Below are 21,419 nucleotides of genomic sequence, written 5' to 3' on the forward strand. Positions count from 1 at the left end.
GAGAAGGAGAGATCGTTGAAGCTGGGGGCTTGGCCACATAGGGAGGACCCTGAGGCGGGGGCGAAGGCGCATCAGGAAGACCGGGAACATCGTCGTGATCCCCAGGGTCCACGTCTTTACCCGAAGACTCGGTGGCAGTTTTTTGAACCGATGGGACACTGCTTGGACCAGCAGCCACCATGTCCACGTCACTCTGTCGCCCTGTCGCCGCTGAGGTCGACCACGGCGGGAGTGGAAGAAGACGCTGGTGTAGGAGATGGCGACCATGAGCTTGGAGAAGATGGTACAGACTTGGACCGAGTCTTCATATGACGTCGGGGCGACTTGGCGGGAGAGCGAGGACGAGTCTTCTTGCGCTTCTTCTGGGCCGCTTGCTTCCATGCCTTCGGACCGAATAGCGACCTACGAGCCGACTTGGGAGTTGAAGTGTCGGCAGGTGGCGCATCACCGAGACCAGCAGCTGCCATCGAAGTACTGGCCTTGTCCGTCGGGATGGGGGCCTTGTCTTCGTCAGAGTCGTCCGGTTTGTCGTCTAAATCCTCGCCACCTGGTCGAAGGCGCTTGTGGGACTTCCCATGAGCCAGCCTTGGCCAAAGCTGCAGGGAGAGCTTGAGGATCGTCCGAAGCCGCGGCAGCAGACTGTATGCGCTGCAAAGCGACCAACGTCTCTTGATCTAATTCCAGGGCGTCCAGGTCCAGCTCACCCGCTGTCAGACCTATCACGAAGGATTGTGGATGAACGTTAGTTGCTGAACACACGGTGGAAAGAGCAACATTGGGAACGTACTATCAACAGCCAGACGCAGTACCTCGGGATCCATCCCGGCCAGACTCACGTGTGCACGGAGGGTGCGATTCACTTGGAGGAGGCGAGTGTTACGGTCTTGCTGGTTCTCGAGGACCTTGAGGGTTTCGTTGTCAACATACTTGCCCTGGGCAAGCTTGACCAGAAGGAGATGAAGCTTCCGAGTCTGCTCGGTATTCGCTCCAATTGAAGACTTGTACACCTCGCGTTCACGAGCCAGCTTCTTGTTCAACGTGGCGATGAAAACGTCCCGAGCTTGGACCTCGCAGTGCAGACGATTCAAGTCTTCTGCGTGTCGCTCCATGGTGGCTTGAACACTGGCGAGCATGGCGTCGTTCTTGGCGTTCGACTCGCGGAGAATCTTGACGTTCTGGTGAAGGGCTTCGATCTCAGCGTTGGCAGCCTTGGGGAACGCCTCCGCGTTCTCACGAGCCATGATTTTGGGCACCACCGAACGTACGGCGGCAGCAGCCTCGGACTGAGCAAACCGCAACTGACGCTCCAAGTTGGCAACTCGTTCGGGTAATGCCGACAGCGCGTCAGGAAGAGGTTGTACCGCAGCGAGGACATCATCGAAACCAACAGCAGTCTCGAGGCGACGTTGAGCGTGGACATCGCCGTGGAGAGGAGGCGCAACGCTGAGCTGCACTTGGTGACGAGCCATTGCAGTCAAGTACGGAATTATCGAGGTCATCATGTGATCGACCGATGCCTCCGTTCTTTCAGCCAGCATGGCGCGCAGCGAATCCTCGGTGAGTGGTGGTGGACCACCAGCAGGCGCAGGAGGAGCAGCAGGAGCCATCTCCGCGGATTCAGCGGCGACAGGGAGTGCTGCAGGAGCTACCGTAGGGGGTGAAGAGTCCGGGGCAGGAAGCGCCGGAGGACCGGCAGATGACGCTGCTGTCGGGGGAAATGTAGCAGACTGAGGGGCGTTCGAACCCTCGGTCTTGCCCTCCTAAGAAACAAGACGGGTAATGCAGGGTGATGAGCAAGGCGCCGATGATTCAAGGGAAAGATGAGCGGACGTACCTCCAGCTGTTCACGTTCGCGACATCGGCGAGGGTTGAAACGCTGAAACAAATATTGGATATTGGATACAGTCCATATGTTACTGAATCCAGGCTGTCCTTATTATTAATAATGGACTGGCCGGATTCGCATTCAGCGGACCATCTACGGTACGAGCCCTCGGTGGCGGTTGGGATGAGTTCACGGAAGACTCAACGACCCTTGGAAGACACATTCACCGTCTGGGACAGGGCGCGGGCCGTTAAAGATACTCATGCGACGGTGCAGACGACGCTTGGCATGCAAGAAGATCCATAACGGATCATTGTTCACTTGATATTTGTATACTTGATTAGGACTTCTTATTAGGAATAGACCCGAAAGGGTAAGCTTAAATACAGAGCAGAATTTCCACTCAAGCACACAGAGCGACGTTCGGCTTCAAGGTAAGCGTCAGGTCAAGCTTGTTTGAGTGTGTTATGCCTGTCGGTGAACTCGAAGCTCTGTAGCGAGGGTTCATCCGGCAAGGCCAAGAGACTTTGTGTATTGGCCGATTACTATCGGAGGTTTTTACGTGACGGCTTATTGTTGCCTATTTGCACGACTGGGAGTGCTTGGATTGCCTCCCTTTTATTCTTCCAACCGAGTGTTGAACACTCGGTGATCTCGTAAAAGGCCTGGTACCCTTCCGCTGTTGGGACCACGAGGATTCAAAACACCTGCTAGCTTTGCTCGTGCTAGTAGCGTGTTCTTATTTTTACTGGTTGGCCTATATAAGTAGTTTACAAGGTCCAGTTTGTCCCGGTGCAAGGGCAGAACTGGGGTCTTCAGGTCCGCCCGAACGATCGTTTACTATCCTAGTAGACGTATTGTTGTGGCAACGTCCTAGCTACATTTGCAGCTAGAGTTCACGTGGGAATTCCAACACCACAGTGGCTTGTGCTGTAGCCAGTCACACGAGCCATAAATCTCTTTTCTTCTTTGTTCCAGGTCACAGCAGCCTTGATATCGGCCTTGCACTCCGTCGACTTTGCAAAGCAGATCTTCCGCTGACCCGTACTGTGGCTTTTCCTCCTCCACCCATGTGTGCAAATGAGTTTGATCCAAAATGTCTTGAAATCGGGAATTAGCGATAGAGAAGAATCGCCTGTGTCTGCCGATCCTGCGTCATCTGCGGAACGTCGCGCTCAAAAATCTGCGCTACGGCGAATTACCGACGTCGAGCTGCGGAGTCGAAAGAGCTGGTGCGTCCTCGCCTGATACTCATTCATGTATTTGTTAAACGCGTCCCAATTTTCGTGTCATTCCTTGTCCATCGATGAAGCCTCAAACACGCTAGCAAACGGCACGTGAGCCTTCAGGTTGCTCCCGCTCATTGATATTATAACAATCCAGTGTGCCCCAGGTTACATAAAGAGTGACCCGTCAATCTTGTGGACACCTGGTACACGGTACCAGGTGCTCTCGGAGCCAGTCAGAGCATGACTACTTAGCTCCACTATAGGTAACCTCTAGTTTGTATGGAATCCAAGCTAACCATGCTTATAAATACATCAGTCTTAAATCTACTCTTCTAAGTAGCAAACCGTTCCCTTTGAGGCCGGGAACACGTGGACTAACGTTCACTCGGGTAGTTAGTACCCTTAAGCACTTCCTCTGTGCAAGGTGCTGTGTGACCCCGTCACAGATATCCACCTGCTTATTTACAAAACATCAGAAGGAGTAATAAACAGCACAAATATACTTACGACAAATACCAGTCCGAAGTCGACTTGAGGCCTAGTCGCGCAAAAATCCAAATGAGAGGCTCAACCATTAGTTTGGTGCTCTTGACACTCGCTAGCTCACAAGCGTCTATTTTTCGAGTACCTACAAGGTACTTCGAAACGTTAGTAAAAATATGCAATAAGACTTTACATGTATGGTGAAGATTGACAGATAAACACCTGATTCCCAAAATGTACTTTCTATTTAGCCCGACTAGTGTGGAAGAGACAGGCTAATGGTGCCCGTGCCCTTTCTCTAGCCGCTCGGTGGCAGTACAGTCGTGCACCTCCAATTCGGCAGGGCGGACCATATCAACAGTGCCAGAGCATATGTGCACAACGTAAAGCAAAAAACAAACGCAAATCCAGTGCACTGATATTTTATTTGTTAATTCAGTACAACATTTACGCCAATCTTCTGCAAAATCTTGGTGTCAAACGCGCGAATCGCGGGCGCGCAACAGCGCTTCCCACTCCGAACTTGCTCGTTGGGCAACGGAGCGCTTGAAGACCCCCCAAGTAGTAAAGCGCACTACCGTCCAGAGTATTCTTAAGCGGTCCGCGGAAGTTGCCGCCTTGCCGGACGCCTATCGCGACCAGAGCATGCAGGATCTGACTTGTGCTTCTCGCACAAAGACTGCTTTTGTGGGACATGTAGGAGGAAGGGCGATGTCCCATTGCCTTTGGCGGTAAAAATCAAATGTAAGAATACCTCCGATCCAAAATTTAAAATCAGATCGATGCGGCGTGTCATCCCTCGGCGAGGGGGGGAAAACCGTTGAGGTTAATTGCTAGGGTGGTGATGGGCAAAGGTAATCGCGCATCCGATTCGCGTAATCATAAAATCTGGCAGGGTATCGACTGATACCGGTGCCGAATTGGAGGTACGACTGTAGCAGGCTCATTTCAAGACTGCACTGTCCTGTGGACGCGGTACCAATAAGTGCGAACGCGCCCCTTTTCTGTATTTTTGGCTCGGGCTTTAAATAGGAGCGCTGCTAGGGATGCACTGTCATCGTGGACGCCGTACCAAGGCAGTCGTTGTGGATCCAGCAAATCCGATTGGGTCATCTTTCAGCTGACTCTATAGAGTCGGAATGGTTGGTAATATATCAGCGTAATTTACCGATTACCTACCGTATAACTTCTTTAAGGTACGCTCTCACTCAGTGCAGTCTATCTTTTTTTTTTGAGAAAGAAATAGCTATTATAGCGAAATCACGTTTTTCAACTCGAACACGGCCTAAAGTTCTCTAATTCAAGACATGTTGAAATTTGCTCGTTTACCGAACAACACGGTAACCCAGTAAGTCCGTCAAGTGCTTTACGGATTCCCTCGCGCCTTTTGGCTCTATGTGACGACTACCAGTCACACATACATGTCCCCGCGATTCGTTAATTGATCCCTGTGTTTCATAGGCTCGAATAAAAGTGGTGCTGAAATGCTGGGTTCCCACGACCACCCAAGGTTTTTGTGACAGTCCATTTATCTGCATCGCTGGGGCTATTGGTTTATTCCGTCACTCGCAAACTTACCAACTTCCTAGTGGGTTGCCATTGTGCTCGATGAATTACGCCCCACTCGCCCAGTTTCCCTTGGGTCAAGCCCCACCTCTCAGCTTTGCGGCCATCAAGATGCTTCGTCGAGCTGTACCCCAGCAACTCCCACTACAGTTTCGTGTGGAATCAACAACAGCTGAAACGAGTTTCGTTGTCTACACCTGCACCGTATCCAGTGTGACGACCAGCAACTCTTGGGGTGTGTCATACCGTTACTCTGAATTCGCGACTTTCATCAAGAAGATCCAGGAGCAGTGTACGTGCCAGAGTAGCAAGTGTTGTGGATCATGCGCGGCTATTCGAGAGTTTCTCTGGGCCTGCTTTCCTCAAAAGCGCCTTGCGATTCTGTCTAAGTCCCCACGAGCCATCGCAGATCGCAAGAACAAGTTTGAGATCGTAATGCAGTATTTGCTACGCTGCGTTCTACTACCTGGCAGTGCTATGAAATGCGCCCACACTCGCCGGAACCTTCCACCTGAGCTTTTCGAGTTTCTTGGTGTCCAAAACGAAGCGGACAAGCGGTCTCTGCTCCAAGTGTTTGTCGACAACTACCAAGGTGCCGCTCTCTCGACATGCAGCCGAGACAGCTCCCCTTCCAACGCATCAACCGTGGGCACAATAGAAGCGACCCAGTGTACGATTTGCCTGGACGAAGTCGCTTGTGACGACCGCAGTCTTCGCCCCAATTCCTCAATCGTACTCTCGTGCCAGCACGCGTTCCATCGCGAATGTATCTTCGAGTGGCTGCTCTTCCAGTTCCACTGTCCGCTGTGTCGCGCTCGGGTTGGTCCTTCAGCTGTGGCCAGCTACTGTCGAGTGAAGAACCACACGTTCCAGTGGTGGCTCAGCAAATTTGACGAGAATCCCCTCGGCATCAAGCAAGTGTAGCCAGCTTCCTTCTATTTCGACGGATAACTCATGTATTAATATCAACATCACTGATACTTTTTGTGTGTTCTATCGACTAGTACTTGCACTTAAACTTGTCAGCTGCTTTCATAAATCTGAATGATTCGATCGATCTCGTTCGCCATTTCAGCGGCGGTCGGTCGCTTCTTCGGATCAGTGTCCCAACCTCTCCTAATCAGGTCCTGCATTTGCTGAGGGTAGTCGCTCATTGCCTCCAGTGGCGGCCGAACACCAGTCGGTACCTTTTCGTAAACCTCTTCCCTCTCCAACATCCGAAATGGCTTCACACGCGCTCGCAGCGCCCACATCACCAGCGATAAACTGTAGATATCCAGTTTCTCATCTAGCTGTCCATGCTGATATTCCTCGGGGGATCGCCACTTGCCCTTGGCCACCGAGGTCTCAAACGTGCACTTTTCGTTTGTTGGCGCACCGTTCACCAAACGTGGCCCCGTGTACTTGACACGGTTAAAGTCGTTCAGCCTCAAAGTACCGTTGTTATCGATCAGAAACTGTCGGGCCTGTAGATCTGCATGCGCGAAGGGCCCTCCAGGGGCGTTGTGCAATTGGGCGACGCCTCGAGCCGCGTCCCGCGCAAGCTTCAGTGCACGATTAACGGAGACTGACTCCTCGGACTCGAACAACAGCGTGTCGAGCTGGTGCGGTATGTAATCGACCACCACAGTCGTCTTGCACCAGCCCACAAGTCCCACGATATTCGGCTCGTTGCGTATTGAGAAAATGGACGCACACTCCTCTACGTGGCGAGGGATAATGTCAGGGCGACTCAGAAGATCTTCCTTGACGCGTTTCACTGCTACCTCACGACCTGCAGCAACAAGTAAAAACAATAAGAAATAAAAATGCTGAGTCAGTTTGAAATTATCTCACGTGTGATCAGAGAAAACCTCATTTTCACCGTTCCACTTGGTCTTGAACACTTCTCTCCAGAAGCCTTTGCCGACGAACTCTCCTGTGTCTAATTGGTCCATATTGGCGCAATTAAGCTCCAATTCTTCTGGTTTAAACAGCGCCACCGCCGCCGAGAAATCGCAGCCGCTCTGTGACACAAAGCAGCGCCAGCGTCATTTACAGGCCATGCCGTGCTCATATCGCGATGATAGACCTACCTCTTTGCGATAAGCTTGTGGGCGCAGCCACCAGGCCTCTTCGCTGTCCCTGGCCGCCAGGATATCAGTCAAGGCATCGCGTAGCCCCTGCGCGACACCCCGACCCTCGAAACGCAGCGTTGGTGTCCCCGACTGTGCGAGTGTTGCGATGGTTCTCACATTCCAGAAGAAATAGCCAACCACTGAGATGACGAGTAGCAGCTTGGCGACTAGCGGTAGTTGCCATTGCCACGACGAACGCACGGCATGCCAGCGAGCTCCCCGCGGCAATCGAGGCATCTTGGAATGGGACAAATTTGAGGATCGGGCAGTGAAGCAAATAAATTTTGGTCCGACACAAAAGTACCCTTTTTTAGAAAAGGTCATTAAACTGAGGTACTTCTGGTGCTAATTTGCCAAAATTCCATCTTGAAGCCGGCAATTCATTCCACAGAAGCCAGCACCGTCGCCATGGAGGTCGCTCGATCTACGCCGCCCCCGCGTGCGCGCTCTGAGCGCTACTGGAAGTATAGTCACTACCCCGTGGGTCTTTCCCGTCTCATACAAGAGCGTGAGGTGCGTGGAAACGCTCGTGTCATCGACGCCGCCTGTCAGGGCCATGGCAGCTTAGTTCGTCGGCTCCAGTGCGAGGCCGTACTCGACGGTCACGGGGGTTGCGTCAACACGCTTCAGTGGAACGAAACTGGAAAGCTGCTGGCGTCCGGATCGGACGATCATAACGTGATCATATGGAGCTACGACCAACACAAGAAGCAGCAGGTGATCGAGTCCGGCCACACGCTCAATATCTTCGCTGTATGCTTCGTCCCAGGCACAGACGATCACGTTCTAGCCTCTGGAGCTATGGACAACGACGTCCGCATCCACTACGCCCCATTCCGTAAAGACTCGTCCAAACTTTTCCGTGTTCATCGAGATCGAGTCAAAGATATTGGCAGCTCGTGGGCAGTGCCCAAAGTATTCTGGACCGTAGCTGAGGACGGACTGGTGTATCAATTCGATCTACGCGCTCTACCCCGAACCAGTGGGCGATGTGAGTCCCCCGACACGTCTGGCGTTCTTATCAATTTAGGCAGGGACAGGAACGGCCGAGTGTTGAGAGGAATGGGCATGACGGCGCACCCGTTGGACCCGACGAAAATTGTCTTTGCTTGTGGGGATTTCTACACGAGAATGTACGACCGACGCATGCTGAGAGTGCAGCAGCACATCTCGTCGGCCAGAAGCGCAGGAGCGACGAGCCCCGTGGAGGTTTTCGCTCCTCCCCATCTGCACTTGGATGCGTATTGTGATAGTAAAGCGCAGAGATTCCACGATAAAAGTCACGGAACGAGCATCCGATTCAGCAGTGACGGGTCTGAGATCCTCGCGAATTACCACAATGACCACATTTACCTGTTCAGAGTGGGGTCGAACGAGACGGTGGTGTTCAATAGGGACAACAAGACCGAGCCTCAGATCCAACCGCTAGCGTGGCTCAATGGTGCGCACATGGATGAACCGAGTCTGCCGTTGGACTTGCATATGGAGGGAGTGGGGATCTTGCATGAACAAGGCCAAGATGCACTTGGCAGGAGTGAGTACACGCGAGCACTCAAGTCGCTGACTCTGGCGTGTGGTGCTCGTGGAGTAGCAGAACTGACTATGACGCAACGCAAAGAACTGCATCACGACTGTGCCAAGGCCTATCTGGGACGATCGTGGAACGCAGATAGCTATCTGGCCGCGGTGCAGTGCAAGAAGGCGCTGGAGCTCGATCCAAATGATCGCGAGGTTGAGTTGACGTATATTAAGGCGCTGGGTGCAGGGAAACGGCAACGACAAGCCAAGTGGCAGGCTCGACGATACAAGGAGAAGTACCCTGATCACGAAATAGACGTGACCTCGTTCCTGAACGAGACAGCGTCGACCGACCGAGGTGATCGTACAGTAGATCGTTCCTTGCGTTTGTATCGATCCTCGGATGAGGATGATTCGAGTGACAGCGAGGAGGAAGTTCCTCATAGCAACCAGGACAACAACGCTGGAGAGGAGTTACCTGACGACGATGACGGCTTCTGGGAGGGCGATTTAGTGAACAGCACACCGGTGAACTGTGACGTCCTCCGACGCTACATTGGCTATTGCAATGTGCAAACGGACATTAAAGAGGCCGCCTTCTTCGGTAAGAACGACGCCTACATCATAGCTGGAAGCGATGATGGGCGTGCGTTGGTCTGGGATAAAGCTACTGGAGAACTGGTGAACGCTATTGAAGCGGACGCAGATATTGTGAATTGTGTGCAACCTCATCCATTTGATGCTTGTTTGGCAACGAGTGGGATCGAGAATGTGATTCGGCTATGGAGTCCCACGAGTGGCGAGGAGAACACGCCGACGGACGCTGAACTTGAGGAAATCGTATTGAAAAACCAAAGCCAAATGGATGATATCGCCATTTCATTCGAGGGTGCGATGCACAACATGGTTCGTCTCGTCTTCCAGGCGGGCGGTGACCACCAGGCGATCCAAGAGTGCGCCACCAGTTAACTTTACGATTATTACTCGAATGCGTGGAACTGAAGCACTTTGTTTTTTTCTGCGGTGGTGGCGCTTGCATTAATGACAAAGTGCGCCAAGCGTCACTGCTCCAAGGGATTGGCAGCTAACGTGTTCATCTTTCTGTAGGTTTTGAGAGGATTGGTACCGCTTCAAGTAAATAATCATCTGTTCAAGCGCTGCTGAGTATCTCTACCATTCACATAACAATTAAAGAGTCTGCTTTTCTTTTGTTATTTATTTCAACACTGTTCTTAAACAGCCGACTGCGATTCGAACATGCGAGCTTGCTCCACGCTTCCATAACGGACTGGGATAAACTCGTTCAAGCGCTGACGGCGACAACGACGACGACTGTGCTCCTTGACAAGCCACGTGCCCAGAACCAACAACACTACGCCAGCAACGCCGGCTGAAACAGCGGCCATCGCATGCGACACAGGCGAATGATTTTTCAATCCCACCCCATTCTCACTCGACTCGGTTTGAGTATCCGCCACTGTCGTGCTCGTAGTCAGCGTCTTCACTGCAGTACCATAATCAGCAATACGTTGCTGATGGCGCCTGTACTGCTCATTCTCCGCATCAATACGTCGGCATGAGGGGTGCTCAACCTCAAGAGCCACAGTACAATTGCACGTCGCACCCGGTCCTTGAGCACACGAGCCGTAGCCGCTACAGAATGGGGTGAGCTTCTTGTCCTTGACAACCTTCTGCTGTGGATACACGTAACTGCCTGCTGACTGCCAGCAGTAGTCGACCGACGGCTTCTGGTACAGCGTCATCTGCGCTACCATCTCTTCACCGTTGGGAGCATCGGCGTCGAGAGTGACAATCTCATCGCATGATGGGCCCGTGTAAGGCTTCCGAATGGGTGGGAATGTGACGGCATTATAATACTCCTCAGCGTTCTTGAGGCAACCGTCGTCGTTGCCGTCTACCGCGCAATTGAACTTTGGGAGGTTTCCCACACCCGAGCACGTCAATGCATCTAGAGGCTTATAGAGCTGCTCGATCCGCTCGTCCATCCAACGAGCACGGTTCAGCACCGCGTCGCGCATCTCGTTCACACGCTCAGCGTACGTCCCGTTACAAGTCTCCAAGTCGACAACAGCGCACTGCACGACGTCCCTGCGCCAGTCTCCACCGCGGCACTTTGATAGCTGACGGTAAACGGGAGCAGCGCTGGCATCCAGGAACTTGGTAATGGCGTCGTCTCTCCAAGCCCCGAAGACGGGATCGTCAGCCTTCTGCATGTTAGTGCCTCGCAGCGTCTTCCAGCGCTGGATGACAAGCGACGCGAGCTGCGAGTGGCACATGAGACGTTTCCAGTACGTGTACTGCGGGTAGATCCAGTCTTTGAAGTGCCGACGAGCTCCATTTCCGTACGCCAAGTTGAGGTCCCATACGGGTCCGGCGTTTATGGGCTGGTCACGGTCCTTGAAGAAGAAGGTGCTGCGCCGGTACGCGTCCACATTAAGCGACATCTCTGTGTGCAGCAAATAGTCGGCAAAAGACCCGAGATCCAAGTGCTTCGGGAGCTCCAGCGGAGCCGTCATGTTGTTCCAAAGCACCCGGTACATCTGCGGCAAGAATCCCGTGTCTGTGCTGACGAAATAGTCGCGCATCTGCTGCGAGAGTGACGATCCACTCGGATACGCCAGCACGGGGCGTTCACCCATGCCGAACTCGTTCTGATACTGGTCGATGACCATATTGGGCGAGTAAGAACCGTAACTGGGGGGATCGTTCGACCACGCCCATCCACCGTTCAAGACCTTTGGGTTTCGAGCTGCACAGGTAGCGTTAATCGACGCCAGGTTGACGTGGTTCTTGTCATACGTTGGTTTCTCCAACAGCAAAAAGATGCCAGCGTACTCTGGCTTCTCCTGAGTGGGATTGGTGCGCATGTAGACGACTGCGTGTCGAGTTTTGACTGAGTAGCGACCAGTGGAGCGATACAACCAATGGGCCAAGTGGTTCCGCAGTAGAGTACAGTCGAGGAAAGGTCCGTTCATCACGAAGGCCTTGTTCTCCACCATACCCAGAAACGATGTGTCCTCTGGGAATTTGAGGTTGAACTGGTGCTTGGCGAAGAAGAGACTCGACTGGCCGCGGTAGTTGGCCTTGGAGTGCTCGAACACGGCGGTCCGCTCTCCGTTGATACAGTTGAGCTTCCCGTCGGTATTGTCAATCACTTCAACACGGGTCTGTACAGCCTCTTTGAGACAGTCATCTGCGGGATAACGCAGTTGGTTGCAGGTAGAATCCGGAAAGCTCCGGTCCAGCGCCGAGACGATCACCACGGGCATCTCGTAACACTCAGCTTGGCTAGGAGTAGCTTGATGCTGGGCTAATGCCGCCTGCAAAGATGCTAGAAGCGTCAGGAGAGAATAAATTCGCATTGTTGGTACTCTTCAAAGTCGGACGGTGGTGGCGTCTGAGCCAGAGACTAATGTGGCTCGGGGCAAATTGCAGACTGACAACATGAAGAGGGTTGTCGGTCTCGGCAATCCGTTTTCAAGAGTTACCGAAGCTGATCAATGGAGACAGAAGCAGCGGTTTCGGTAGCAGCGTTGAACGTTGAGTGCTGAGCTGGTGCTGCCCAAGATACGTTGCAATTAGACGGCAGCGATGAATGGAGAGAAACGACAGTGGTTGGAGCTGCTTTCCAAGGTGCTGGCCGCCTCTGCTTGGTATCCGTTAGGAACCTGCGCCACCAGACACTCACCTTTTAGATCAGACTTTAGAGGCGTTCAACTGACGTACGGACGTCCTTGCCGCAGATTCGACGAGACACGCGTTTGGCGCATGTAGTCACCAGAAACCACCCACAAGTTGCGAGGCACTGCGTTGACGACGTTGAAGAAACGGATGATAAAATGCTGCTTTGGAGTACGATTGCAGTCTCTATTTTTGGCAAAGATAGAAGAAACAGCCATTGCTGTTTCTTAGTGAGCTTACCTCTCAAAAGGGCTATACCGTTTTGTCTCCCTTGCATCATCATTTCCAGTCACCCGGTTCCAAAAAGTGGACTCGTGTAGTGCGATCAGGGCAGCTCGGTCAGATGCCCAGGGCTCGTATCGGTTAATGTAGATCAACAGGATCTTCTCGAAGCGCGGGTAGTGTGGATAATTTATCTTGAGTTTGGCCCTGATGGTTCCTGCGTCAAATTTCTGCTCAACCCACTTTGAGTACAACTCGCCTCTGAATTCTCAACCCTTTCCAAATCCTTCTCGGCGAAATACAAGCGATATTTCGGTGGGCGCTCTCCTAAACCGAGGAGTGACTTCAGCTTATTTGTCAAGATAAACGCCCGCTCTTCATCGTTCCTTCTCGAATGAAAGTATCTCCTGCTTGCATTGCAAGCTGAAAGGAGCAGAACTGCAACTGCTATTAATAGTAGCAGGACGAAACTTCGTTGCATAATGGCTAGTGTGCGCGTAAGTTCTCGAATCGTAGATTTGGACAAAGATTATGGGGTCGATAAAAGAGCATAAGCGGCATATGATACATGATGGTAAGCCATTTCGATGTCTCGTTTCAGGATACCATGATTCATGGGGAGTTTTATAATTCCTTTGTTCCTTTGTACATGTACTTTATTTTACTGTCAAATTCCAAAATGTTGAAAACGTCTGAATTTTGGCAATCCAACTTAAGCTTTCTGTTAAAAGCTTTTACTACGCCAGCCATGCGTCCCAAACGGGAGCTGCTCGCTTTGCTGCAGCGACTCAACAACTCCGTCGGCATCTCGGCTCGGCATGTGTACACGCGCCAGATCGCAGTCTCGGAGCTCCTGCAGTGCCCGCAGTCCGAAATCCGCCGACAGTTGCCCGAGCTCTGCGACTTCGTGGACTCCCTCAGCAGCCACAACTCTAACGCTACTGGCACTCCGCCCTCCTCGCTGGTACGTCGTGCCTTCCGACACCCAGATGCACAGTGGCTGAGTCGCAGCGCGCGTGAGAGTGGCGTCTCAGCGCTGGTATGTCAGCAACTGGTGCGGTTGGCGAGACAGGACAGCAATGACGAACTCGTGGAAGACAATACAACCAACTGGTCGGCCGCCGAGCTCACCATGCACGTTCTACTAGACGCACTGCTGTCACCGTGCGCACAGCGACTGGGAAAGGCCCCAGACGCCTGTAAGTGGCGTGCGACGCAGCCCAAGCCCAGATTCCATGCTATGACGTGCTTCCCAGTGTGGTCGACCTTGCTGCCGTTCGCAGCGCTGATGGGACTTCGATTCCCGGGCGTGTTCCTGCGAGTGCTACTTGAGTATCGACAAATGGAGACGAAGAAGAAGAAGCAGCAGCAGCAGCGGGTTAATTGTAGTTTTGCTCAAATTACAGGCATCTGGAGATTGGTGGAGGAGTTAAACAGAGGCGACAAGGAGAGCCAGAGCGCCGTGACGGAAGTGATGGTTGGTTTATTGAGACTCGCAAGCGATAAAGTGCTCGCAACGTCTGTGGCTGTGAAGAATGAAAAGAAAACGGTTGGACTGCATCTGGATGACCAACTCATGGAGAAGTTTTCCACTGGACTGCAAGGATTCTCGTTCAAGAGCTGGCGAGCGAACGCGGTGCTCAAGCCGGCGCTATTTGATGCACTGCAGAGCTCTCTAAGTATTCCAGCGGATGAGGCGAAGGGTGTTGAGATACCACAACGAGTTGCTGTGTTTGCGGCAGTAGGGTGCATCTTTGTTAAGGACCTGGCGGCGGATATCGTATCGACACTCATCGAGCGTGCCAGTGATACCGTAACCACGAGTGGAGCAGTCAGAGGACCTCTGCTGAATTTCCTTGTGGGATTCTGTGCGCACGTAGACTTGGTATCGCTGACATCAGTGATAGAAATGTTGGAGTTCCTCGTGGCCGCCTACAAGGCCGTCCCGCAGAATGAAGGCGATCTTGAGCCACGACGAGCACAGCAACTGGAACTGGTGTTTTGTATCGTGTATGTGGCGTTGCATCGTTGTCAGAGTGTCGATACTTTGCGTCAAGAGGTCAGCTCCGACGCTGCAGAGGTCAAGGAACGTCTGGCGCAATTACAAATGCGGTTATGCAGTGACGTTGCGTTCGAGGACTTTTATGTTGCTGCCCCCTTGCACTGGACCGCAAAAGTATTGGGGCACTGGGTGTTTCTCTCGGACGAAGAAGTGCAGGCCTTCTCGTCCGAAGCTGAAGAAAATGACAACGATTCCGAGAAGGAATTCAGAGACCGAGTTGAGGCGTGGCACGCTATAGAAGCGCGCTTTGCCTCCAAACCGGAATCATTCTCGGCGTTCACGCAGATGAAAACGTTGTTGGAGCCGCATTTGAGACCGTCCATTCCACTCGACCAGCCAACCCACGAGCATGGATTGATTCTGCCAGCAGCACGGAAGCGTCGACGGACTGATGAAGTGACGAGAAATTCTGGAGATCCTGACAAGCTCGAGCGCTCTATCGATGTTCTGTTGCTGCCAGACGTCATGGAGCGCGTGTGCTCCTTTATGAGCGCCAAGCGGCTTTGTCGGATGGCTCTCGTGTGCCGCACATTTGCAGATATCAGCCACCGCGCTTCCCTGTGGCGACCACTTTACATGCGAGTTGGTTTTCCCATCTTCAAGACGAATGCTCTACCTCCTGCGTCGGTGGCGTGTCATCATGGCGAGAAGTACGCGCACAACTGGCGCCAACTGTATCAGGAGCGGTTAAAAGCGGTGAAAAGACTGCGACGCGTGCAACGTCGAGTCCTAAAAGCCGGACAGTCCAATGACCAGGAAGATGGCAACGACAGCAGCGCGTCCGGTTCTGCCAGAGCGACCGCATTCATCCCGCAGCTCTGCGCGTATTGCAGTTGTGACCAGGTTCTAAAATCGGCAGTCGATTTAGAAACCCACCAGACGCAGCACAAGCGATTCACTTGCACTGAAGCATCCTGTCGAGCGTCGTTCACGGGTTTGCACAAGTTCAACGCGCACATGAGGGGGCACGCGGTCGAAAGCTCTTGTCGACTTGTGTGCGGCTTCACAGGATGCAAGAAAAGTTACTCGTCGGCCAAGCGACTGGCCTCACACCGCCAGAAAGAGGGACACCAAACTCAAGAGTATTAATAGTGCACGACCAAGATAGAGAATACATTTGAGAATGATGGGGAAAATGTCGATTTTTACGGTGACCTTGAAGTCTCGTTTCTAACAGAAAAAAAGTTCGCTTTATGTCAGCCGTTACTTTTTCGTCATCCAATGAGATCTCAGATCCTATCTTTCAACATCGTTTATTCTGTAATACAGGCTGCATACAGCTCCACTGCTCTCCCTCAGTTGACCACTTTCGCCCAGTCGTACAACATGGCGCAGGCGGGCGACAGCGACAGCGGACCGCTGCCCACGCTCGCGGCGTCGGCTCTAGCGGCCCAGGGCGCCAGCAGTGAGGACAAGACTGTCACATTAGTGGCAACGTGCTCTTTCATGTTGTCTCTAGCTCTCGGGCTGCGATTATTGGGCTTCTACCTGGCCAAGACACGTCGACGACGTAAGCGACTTCGTCTACTGCCCAGACTGGGTATTTCCGTGCCATTCCCAGCCGCTCTGCACGCTTTAGACGTGAGTGTATTCGTGGTGCTCTGGTACGCCGTCAGTATCGGCATGACGCTGTTCAACAAGTGGTTTTTACGGGTCTGGGCGGGCGGAGGCTACCCGTTCGCCACGACCATGACGTGCATCAACATGTTTGTCAAGTGTCTGCTATCCAGAATCATCGATCGGTGCTCCAGTGGAGGCTGCAGTGGCAACGGGACGATGATGGCGCTCCCCTCGACTATCTACTGGAAGCTGGCGGTTCCTATTGGCGTGTGCACTGCCCTGGACATCATGCTGTCCAACCTGTCGCTGTTCTACATCACGGTGACGTTCTACACCATTGTGAAGTCCGGAGGGAACGTGTGGAATTTGCTATTCTCGATCTGTCTCGGACACCAGCGCCCTTCCTGGCCCTTGTTCGGCGTCATCGTGTTGATCTCGAGTGGCATTGGACTCGCGAGCTACGGGTCGGCCCAGTTTGTTTTTTACGGTTTTATACTGGTATTGGCGGCGTCGGTGATCGGAACGCTGAGGTGGGTGCTGACCCAGTCGCTTTTACAGGCGATGGAGGACACGACTGGCGCTCCGAGGAATAAAGTGCTGGCTGTGGTGTACTACGTGTCACCGGCGAGTGCGATCGGCCTGCTCCCGATTGCGTTATTCTCCGAGGGGAGCGACTACGCGACGTCGAGGTTTTTACTGGACTCGCAGCTTTTGATGATGTCGCTGGTGTTTATCTTCATCAGTGGATGCCTGGCCTTTGTGCTGATTTTCATTGAGATTCTGCTGGTCAAGAAAACGTCGGCACTGTCGTTGGGCATTGCCGGTAGCTTCAAAGACGTCACACAGGTGCTGCTGGCAGTCTTCATCTTTGGTGACCAGCTGATCGCGATAAATGTGTTCGGTCTCGTTGTGGCCACTTGCGGAATGCTCTTCTACACGTACATCAAGCACACAATGGCAGAGGCAGCAGGGGGGAAGCTCAAGGGATACCAGCGAGTTCCCACCTTTAATTCGGACCTGGAGGACAGCAGCGATGTCCAATCCTCGGGCTTTGATAGCAAACACAAGGATATCGTCCCGGAGTTTCAGATGAAAGATGAGCGAGTCTCGGCAACAGGAACCAAGACTGTGGCAGGAGTAGAGCTGGTACGACGAGAGAGCAAGGACTTTAACTCATCAGGCATGGTCGCCAATGCCTCTCATGTGTGACGAGAACACGGACGCTTTGTAACATTAGGTCGCAGGTCTGCCAGCTGACAAACTAGCAGCAGTTCTTGTTCTCGTTGCGCTTTGAAATTTTAATAGACCAAACAGAACTCAAAAACGTTTTTTTCTTCTTCTTCTGACTCACTTCAAGTGACGAGATGCGGTTTGTACTCTCGCAAACGCCCGTCACGACACGCACTGAACACGCGACCAGTTTGGCTTCCTACAGCGACTCCACGCACAGCGTCATACTGCGGACCCGTGAGCTCTGTGGACACGTGGGGCTTCTCACCGAGATCGGTCCAGTGGCTGCATGCGCCGTCACCGTGAGCTGTCCAAGCGCTGCTAGTAGAAGCTGAACTATCAGCTGACACTGCAATACTATGAATCGGCGAGGAGCTCCGTGATAAAGCGTGCAGAGGAGTACTGTACCACAAGTATAGATTAGGGTACCGTGGATGCAATGCCCTACGCTGTTGCCAACGTACCTGGTGTGGCGTAGATCCCATACAGTAAATAAACCATCTTCACTTCCGGTATATAACATCGGTAGCGACGCATTTGCAGTAGTAGCACACGATAGGATAGAACCGGCAAGTCCCTCGAGGTTCAACACCTGCAAGTGAAAGGTAAAGACTGTAAGCACTCATTCCTTCATCGCTATCAAAGCAAAGCCAGGAGGCGTACCGCCCCTCGTGCACGGATGTCCACTCCAAGCGTCTCTCCGTTATCAAGCCCTGCAAAGAGCACCTTCCCGTCCGTCTCAGCTTCATTTTCGCTCGTAGTGGGCAGGTAATCGCCCTCCGCCAGCAGCTGAGCGGTGTCATCCATGACCGACAGGCAGTGTACCGGACTCTGATCATCATTCGCCCACTTGGCAATGACGTCCTGGGTCCCGCAGTTCCACAGCTGAATTAACCCGTCAGTTCCGCACGCTACAGTACATCAAAACTCAACTGTCAATACACACGCCGTAAAATAAAATATCTTTCCTGCCTCCTAAACACTTACACAGCACATTTCTGCCTCTGCCAACGATCGCGACGTCCTCAACCCCTCCCACATGCCCCTTCATAACAGCTGCACAACGCCCATGCACGCTCCAGATTCTAAGCGTAAAGTCCAGTGATCCCGTGAGTACAACCTGCGAGCTCGGGAAAAAGCGGGCACTGGTGACGTCTGCTACATGGCCCTGTAATGGCAACATCTGAGCTCTATTCTGGCTGTCCCAGAGCATGCAGACGCCATCCGAGCCTCCAACCACCACGTATCTCTCGTCTTTGGACACATCCACTGTATGCAGCTGAAGTAGCGACGGCGATGGCTTCCCTGGGTCTTCCGAGTTGGCAACTACAGGTACGTCCATCGTCTCATTGGGGGCCTGGAACACTGTGCGCAGCTGCGTCTTGGACTTAAGATCCACTTGGACGTCCACCCACGATGCTTCTCGCTCAAGAATCCGCACAAAAGGCGGCTCTCTAGAGGTCTGGGACGCTGTTGAGAGCAACAACTGATACTGGGAGCTTGGACATGAGTGCACTTCGGCCGTTAAGCGCTCGTCCTCAGCGAGTTCGTTGGCGGTAGACGCCGCAATTTTAACGGTGCGTTCATAGACATCTAGCCAGCAGGATTCGACAGCGTCAGGCCAGTCTGGCTGGATCTGCATGTACATTCGTGTCTCCGTCTCCTTGGGCATGCAAACTAATCTCCAAATCCAAGAATTCTTAATATGGAAAAACTTGTACAATTAGTAAGTACTAAAGTAGTACAATTTTTAGCAAATCAAATTAATTCTTATAGCAATTCAAAAGCAATAAGTTTTAAATATTTTCTAAATTACTTAGAAGAAAGTTCTCAAGTGTTTTTAAGATCATTTCTTTTAAAAGTCATTTATAAAAATTGATTTCAAAGAAGCACTTTAAATTTCAAGAACTAAAAAAAACTTGAAAAATTGCATTTATAAAAATATGCTTGTTTGTGCGCTTTTAATAAAAAGCAAAAAGGGTTTTTGCAAAACATGGTCTCTCACAGCTGATATAAAAAGAATCATCAAATTAAATGACAATTACTAATACATTCTTAAATTTAATTTGGCGAAAGGTCGCGAACGGATCTTGGATTGAGATCAGTGTTAGGTTGTCAACGAGAGCTACAGATGGAGAGTGATGCATCTACTACATCCTCCTCGTCTAGTGACCTAGCTGCATCTGTAGCGAAGCCTATGGCAGGACTAGTCGCGTCGTATTTCCTGCGATCAATGGATTGGAAGACCAAGCGCGTTGAGACGGAAGCAAGAAACGAGGATTTAATGGGAAAAGCAGAATTCAGTGACAACAGTGATGCGAAGTGTCTAGAGCAGCAAAACGGGAATGAAGAGACTCGTATTGAAGTGGAGACAGAGCCGGATGCTCCTGTAGTCCCAGAGGACGAGACTCTTGAGGAGAGAGTGGACGACAAGAAGGAGTTCCAAGTGACGTACCAGTGTCTTCCGGATGTGGAGCAGCAGCAGCACGAGACAGAGGTAGTCCAAGGACTAAGTAAGCGACGACCAATGCAATATATGGACGTGCTGCTGCAGACTGATGAATATGGAGTGGGGCTAAATGTGGGAGCGGAGAGAATGGAGGACGGACAAGTCCTCCTAGTGGTGGAGTCTTTCCGCAGGTTAAGTGGGAAGGACATTGGACCAGCGGAAGCGAGTGGGAAGATTCAAAAAGGGGATATATTGCATTCAATTGATGGAGAGGAAGTGTGTTCACTTCAGCAATTACATGCAAAGCTGCAGGGGAGACTGGGGAAGAGAAGGAAGTTTGTGCTGCTGCGCTTCCTTCGGCCTTTATGTGGAGACTCTGACGCTTCTGTAACGCCAATTGTGGAGCGAAAGAGTGAAGCTGTGGAGGTGAATGAAACAAATTGCTTGGAGGCTGAGACGCTGCTTCACGGTAACCCTCAAGTGGCTGCTCTAGTCCGTCAACTAGCCACTACGAACAAACTTCTGCAAGAGCAACTGCTAGCCAGCCGACTGAAACAGGAAGAGCAGAGTATTCAGCTTGATCAACTGCATGCGCTGTATGCGCGAACACAAGCCGAGGGCTTGCCACTTTTTTCTCTGTCCAAGTCTATCCGCCCATTTTCGCGCAAATCAGGCTCGACCATCGATGGAGTGGAGAAGTCCACTCCCAACAAGATTCAGACAGAACTCATCGAGGCTGTCAATGCAGGGTACACTCGACTGCGACAAGAGTTCCAACTGCAGCATATGATTGATAAGCGGGAGTTGGAGGGCAAGTACGCGAAGAAGGCGCAAGAGCTGGAGGAGGCTACCACAAAGAAAGTAGAGATGCTGGAGCAAGGCTTTCGACAGGCACTACATCATTATACTGTGGATGGTCATTGCACGTGCCAATGTGGAAGGGCTACAGCACCAGGGAGTCCGGACGAAACAAGCGATTGTGAACTGCTGGAAACTACTGCGAAGACTAAAGTTATGGGAGACGAAACATGGCGACAAATCCTGATTTTACTTAGAAGGTATGACGAGATAAAGTGGGAGCGGATTGCAACGCTTCAGACAGGTCTACATGTTAGTAAATGAATTGAGCTGAATTACCGGATACGGTTATTTCCGTAGGAAATATGAAGGCCCTGGCTAAGACGACGCGCTCAGCACTTCTTCTAGCGAGCTCAATAGATACATGTACTATTGCTTGACGTAAGAAAAATACTACATCGAGACTGCGTCGAGCAAAATGATACTTACGAACCAGTTAGAGATAATCGATTGACCAATTGATTTTCGCACTTAAACGGAACTGTGACATTTGGTGTAAACTTCCATCGAAAAAACTGTATTACTACCATTATTCAATTGATTTTAACAAGAGCTTTTAAGAAACCCACAATACTCCTAAATGTATCGTCATTTTGAG

At 51.9% G+C, this 21,419-nt stretch overlaps 8 protein-coding genes across 8 annotated transcripts; 5 read left to right on the forward strand and 3 right to left on the reverse strand.

The window, feature by feature from the left end:
• Positions 1-5,145: 5,145 nt before the first annotated feature.
• On the forward strand, positions 5,146-6,027 carry PITG_07850 (uncharacterized protein; the record flags this gene model as incomplete). Its single annotated transcript, XM_002904023.1, has 1 exon — positions 5,146-6,027. One exon carries the CDS (start codon positions 5,146-5,148, stop codon positions 6,025-6,027), a length of 882 nt encoding a protein of 293 aa, XP_002904069.1.
• A 9-nt stretch (positions 6,028-6,036) lies between these two features.
• PITG_07851 (protein kinase) lies at positions 6,037-7,457 on the reverse strand (the record flags this gene model as incomplete). The annotated part of the gene is made up of 3 exons (XM_002904024.1): positions 6,037-6,877; positions 6,968-7,109; positions 7,179-7,457. The coding sequence occupies 3 exons, from the start codon at positions 7,455-7,457 to the stop codon at positions 6,126-6,128; spliced, it is 1,173 nt and encodes a 390-aa protein (XP_002904070.1).
• Positions 7,458-7,628: 171 nt separating this feature from the next.
• Positions 7,629-9,916, forward strand: PITG_07852 (uncharacterized protein; the record flags this gene model as incomplete). The annotated part of the gene is made up of 1 exon (XM_002904025.1): positions 7,629-9,916. One exon carries the CDS (start codon positions 7,629-7,631, stop codon positions 9,705-9,707), a length of 2,079 nt encoding a protein of 692 aa, XP_002904071.1.
• Positions 9,917-9,970: 54 nt separating this feature from the next.
• PITG_07853 (uncharacterized protein) lies at positions 9,971-12,028 on the reverse strand (the record flags this gene model as incomplete). The annotated part of the gene is made up of 2 exons (XM_002904026.1): positions 9,971-10,501; positions 10,550-12,028. The coding sequence occupies 2 exons, from the start codon at positions 12,026-12,028 to the stop codon at positions 9,971-9,973; spliced, it is 2,010 nt and encodes a 669-aa protein (XP_002904072.1).
• A 1,382-nt stretch (positions 12,029-13,410) lies between these two features.
• PITG_07854 (F-box protein, putative) lies at positions 13,411-15,476 on the forward strand (the record flags this gene model as incomplete). The annotated part of the gene is made up of 3 exons (XM_002904027.1): positions 13,411-13,971; positions 14,035-15,398; positions 15,452-15,476. The coding sequence occupies 3 exons, from the start codon at positions 13,411-13,413 to the stop codon at positions 15,474-15,476; spliced, it is 1,950 nt and encodes a 649-aa protein (XP_002904073.1).
• Positions 15,477-16,050: 574 nt separating this feature from the next.
• PITG_07855 (Drug/Metabolite Transporter (DMT) Superfamily) lies at positions 16,051-17,493 on the forward strand (the record flags this gene model as incomplete). The annotated part of the gene is made up of 2 exons (XM_002904028.1): positions 16,051-17,319; positions 17,368-17,493. 2 exons carry the CDS (start codon positions 16,051-16,053, stop codon positions 17,491-17,493), a joined length of 1,395 nt encoding a protein of 464 aa, XP_002904074.1.
• A 660-nt stretch (positions 17,494-18,153) lies between these two features.
• Positions 18,154-19,186, reverse strand: PITG_07856 (uncharacterized protein; the record flags this gene model as incomplete). Its single annotated transcript, XM_002904029.1, has 2 exons — positions 18,154-18,425; positions 18,502-19,186. The coding sequence occupies 2 exons, from the start codon at positions 19,184-19,186 to the stop codon at positions 18,154-18,156; spliced, it is 957 nt and encodes a 318-aa protein (XP_002904075.1).
• Positions 19,187-19,613: 427 nt separating this feature from the next.
• PITG_07857 (uncharacterized protein) lies at positions 19,614-21,143 on the forward strand (the record flags this gene model as incomplete). Its single annotated transcript, XM_002904030.1, has 2 exons — positions 19,614-20,778; positions 21,122-21,143. The coding sequence occupies 2 exons, from the start codon at positions 19,712-19,714 to the stop codon at positions 21,141-21,143; spliced, it is 1,089 nt and encodes a 362-aa protein (XP_002904076.1).
• Between the last annotated feature and the right edge of the window lie 276 nt (positions 21,144-21,419).

The sequence above is a fragment of the Phytophthora infestans genome, genomic scaffold, assembly GCF_000142945.1.
Source record: "Phytophthora infestans T30-4 supercont1.12 genomic scaffold, whole genome shotgun sequence".
NCBI lineage: Eukaryota > Oomycota > Peronosporomycetes > Peronosporales > Peronosporaceae > Phytophthora > Phytophthora infestans.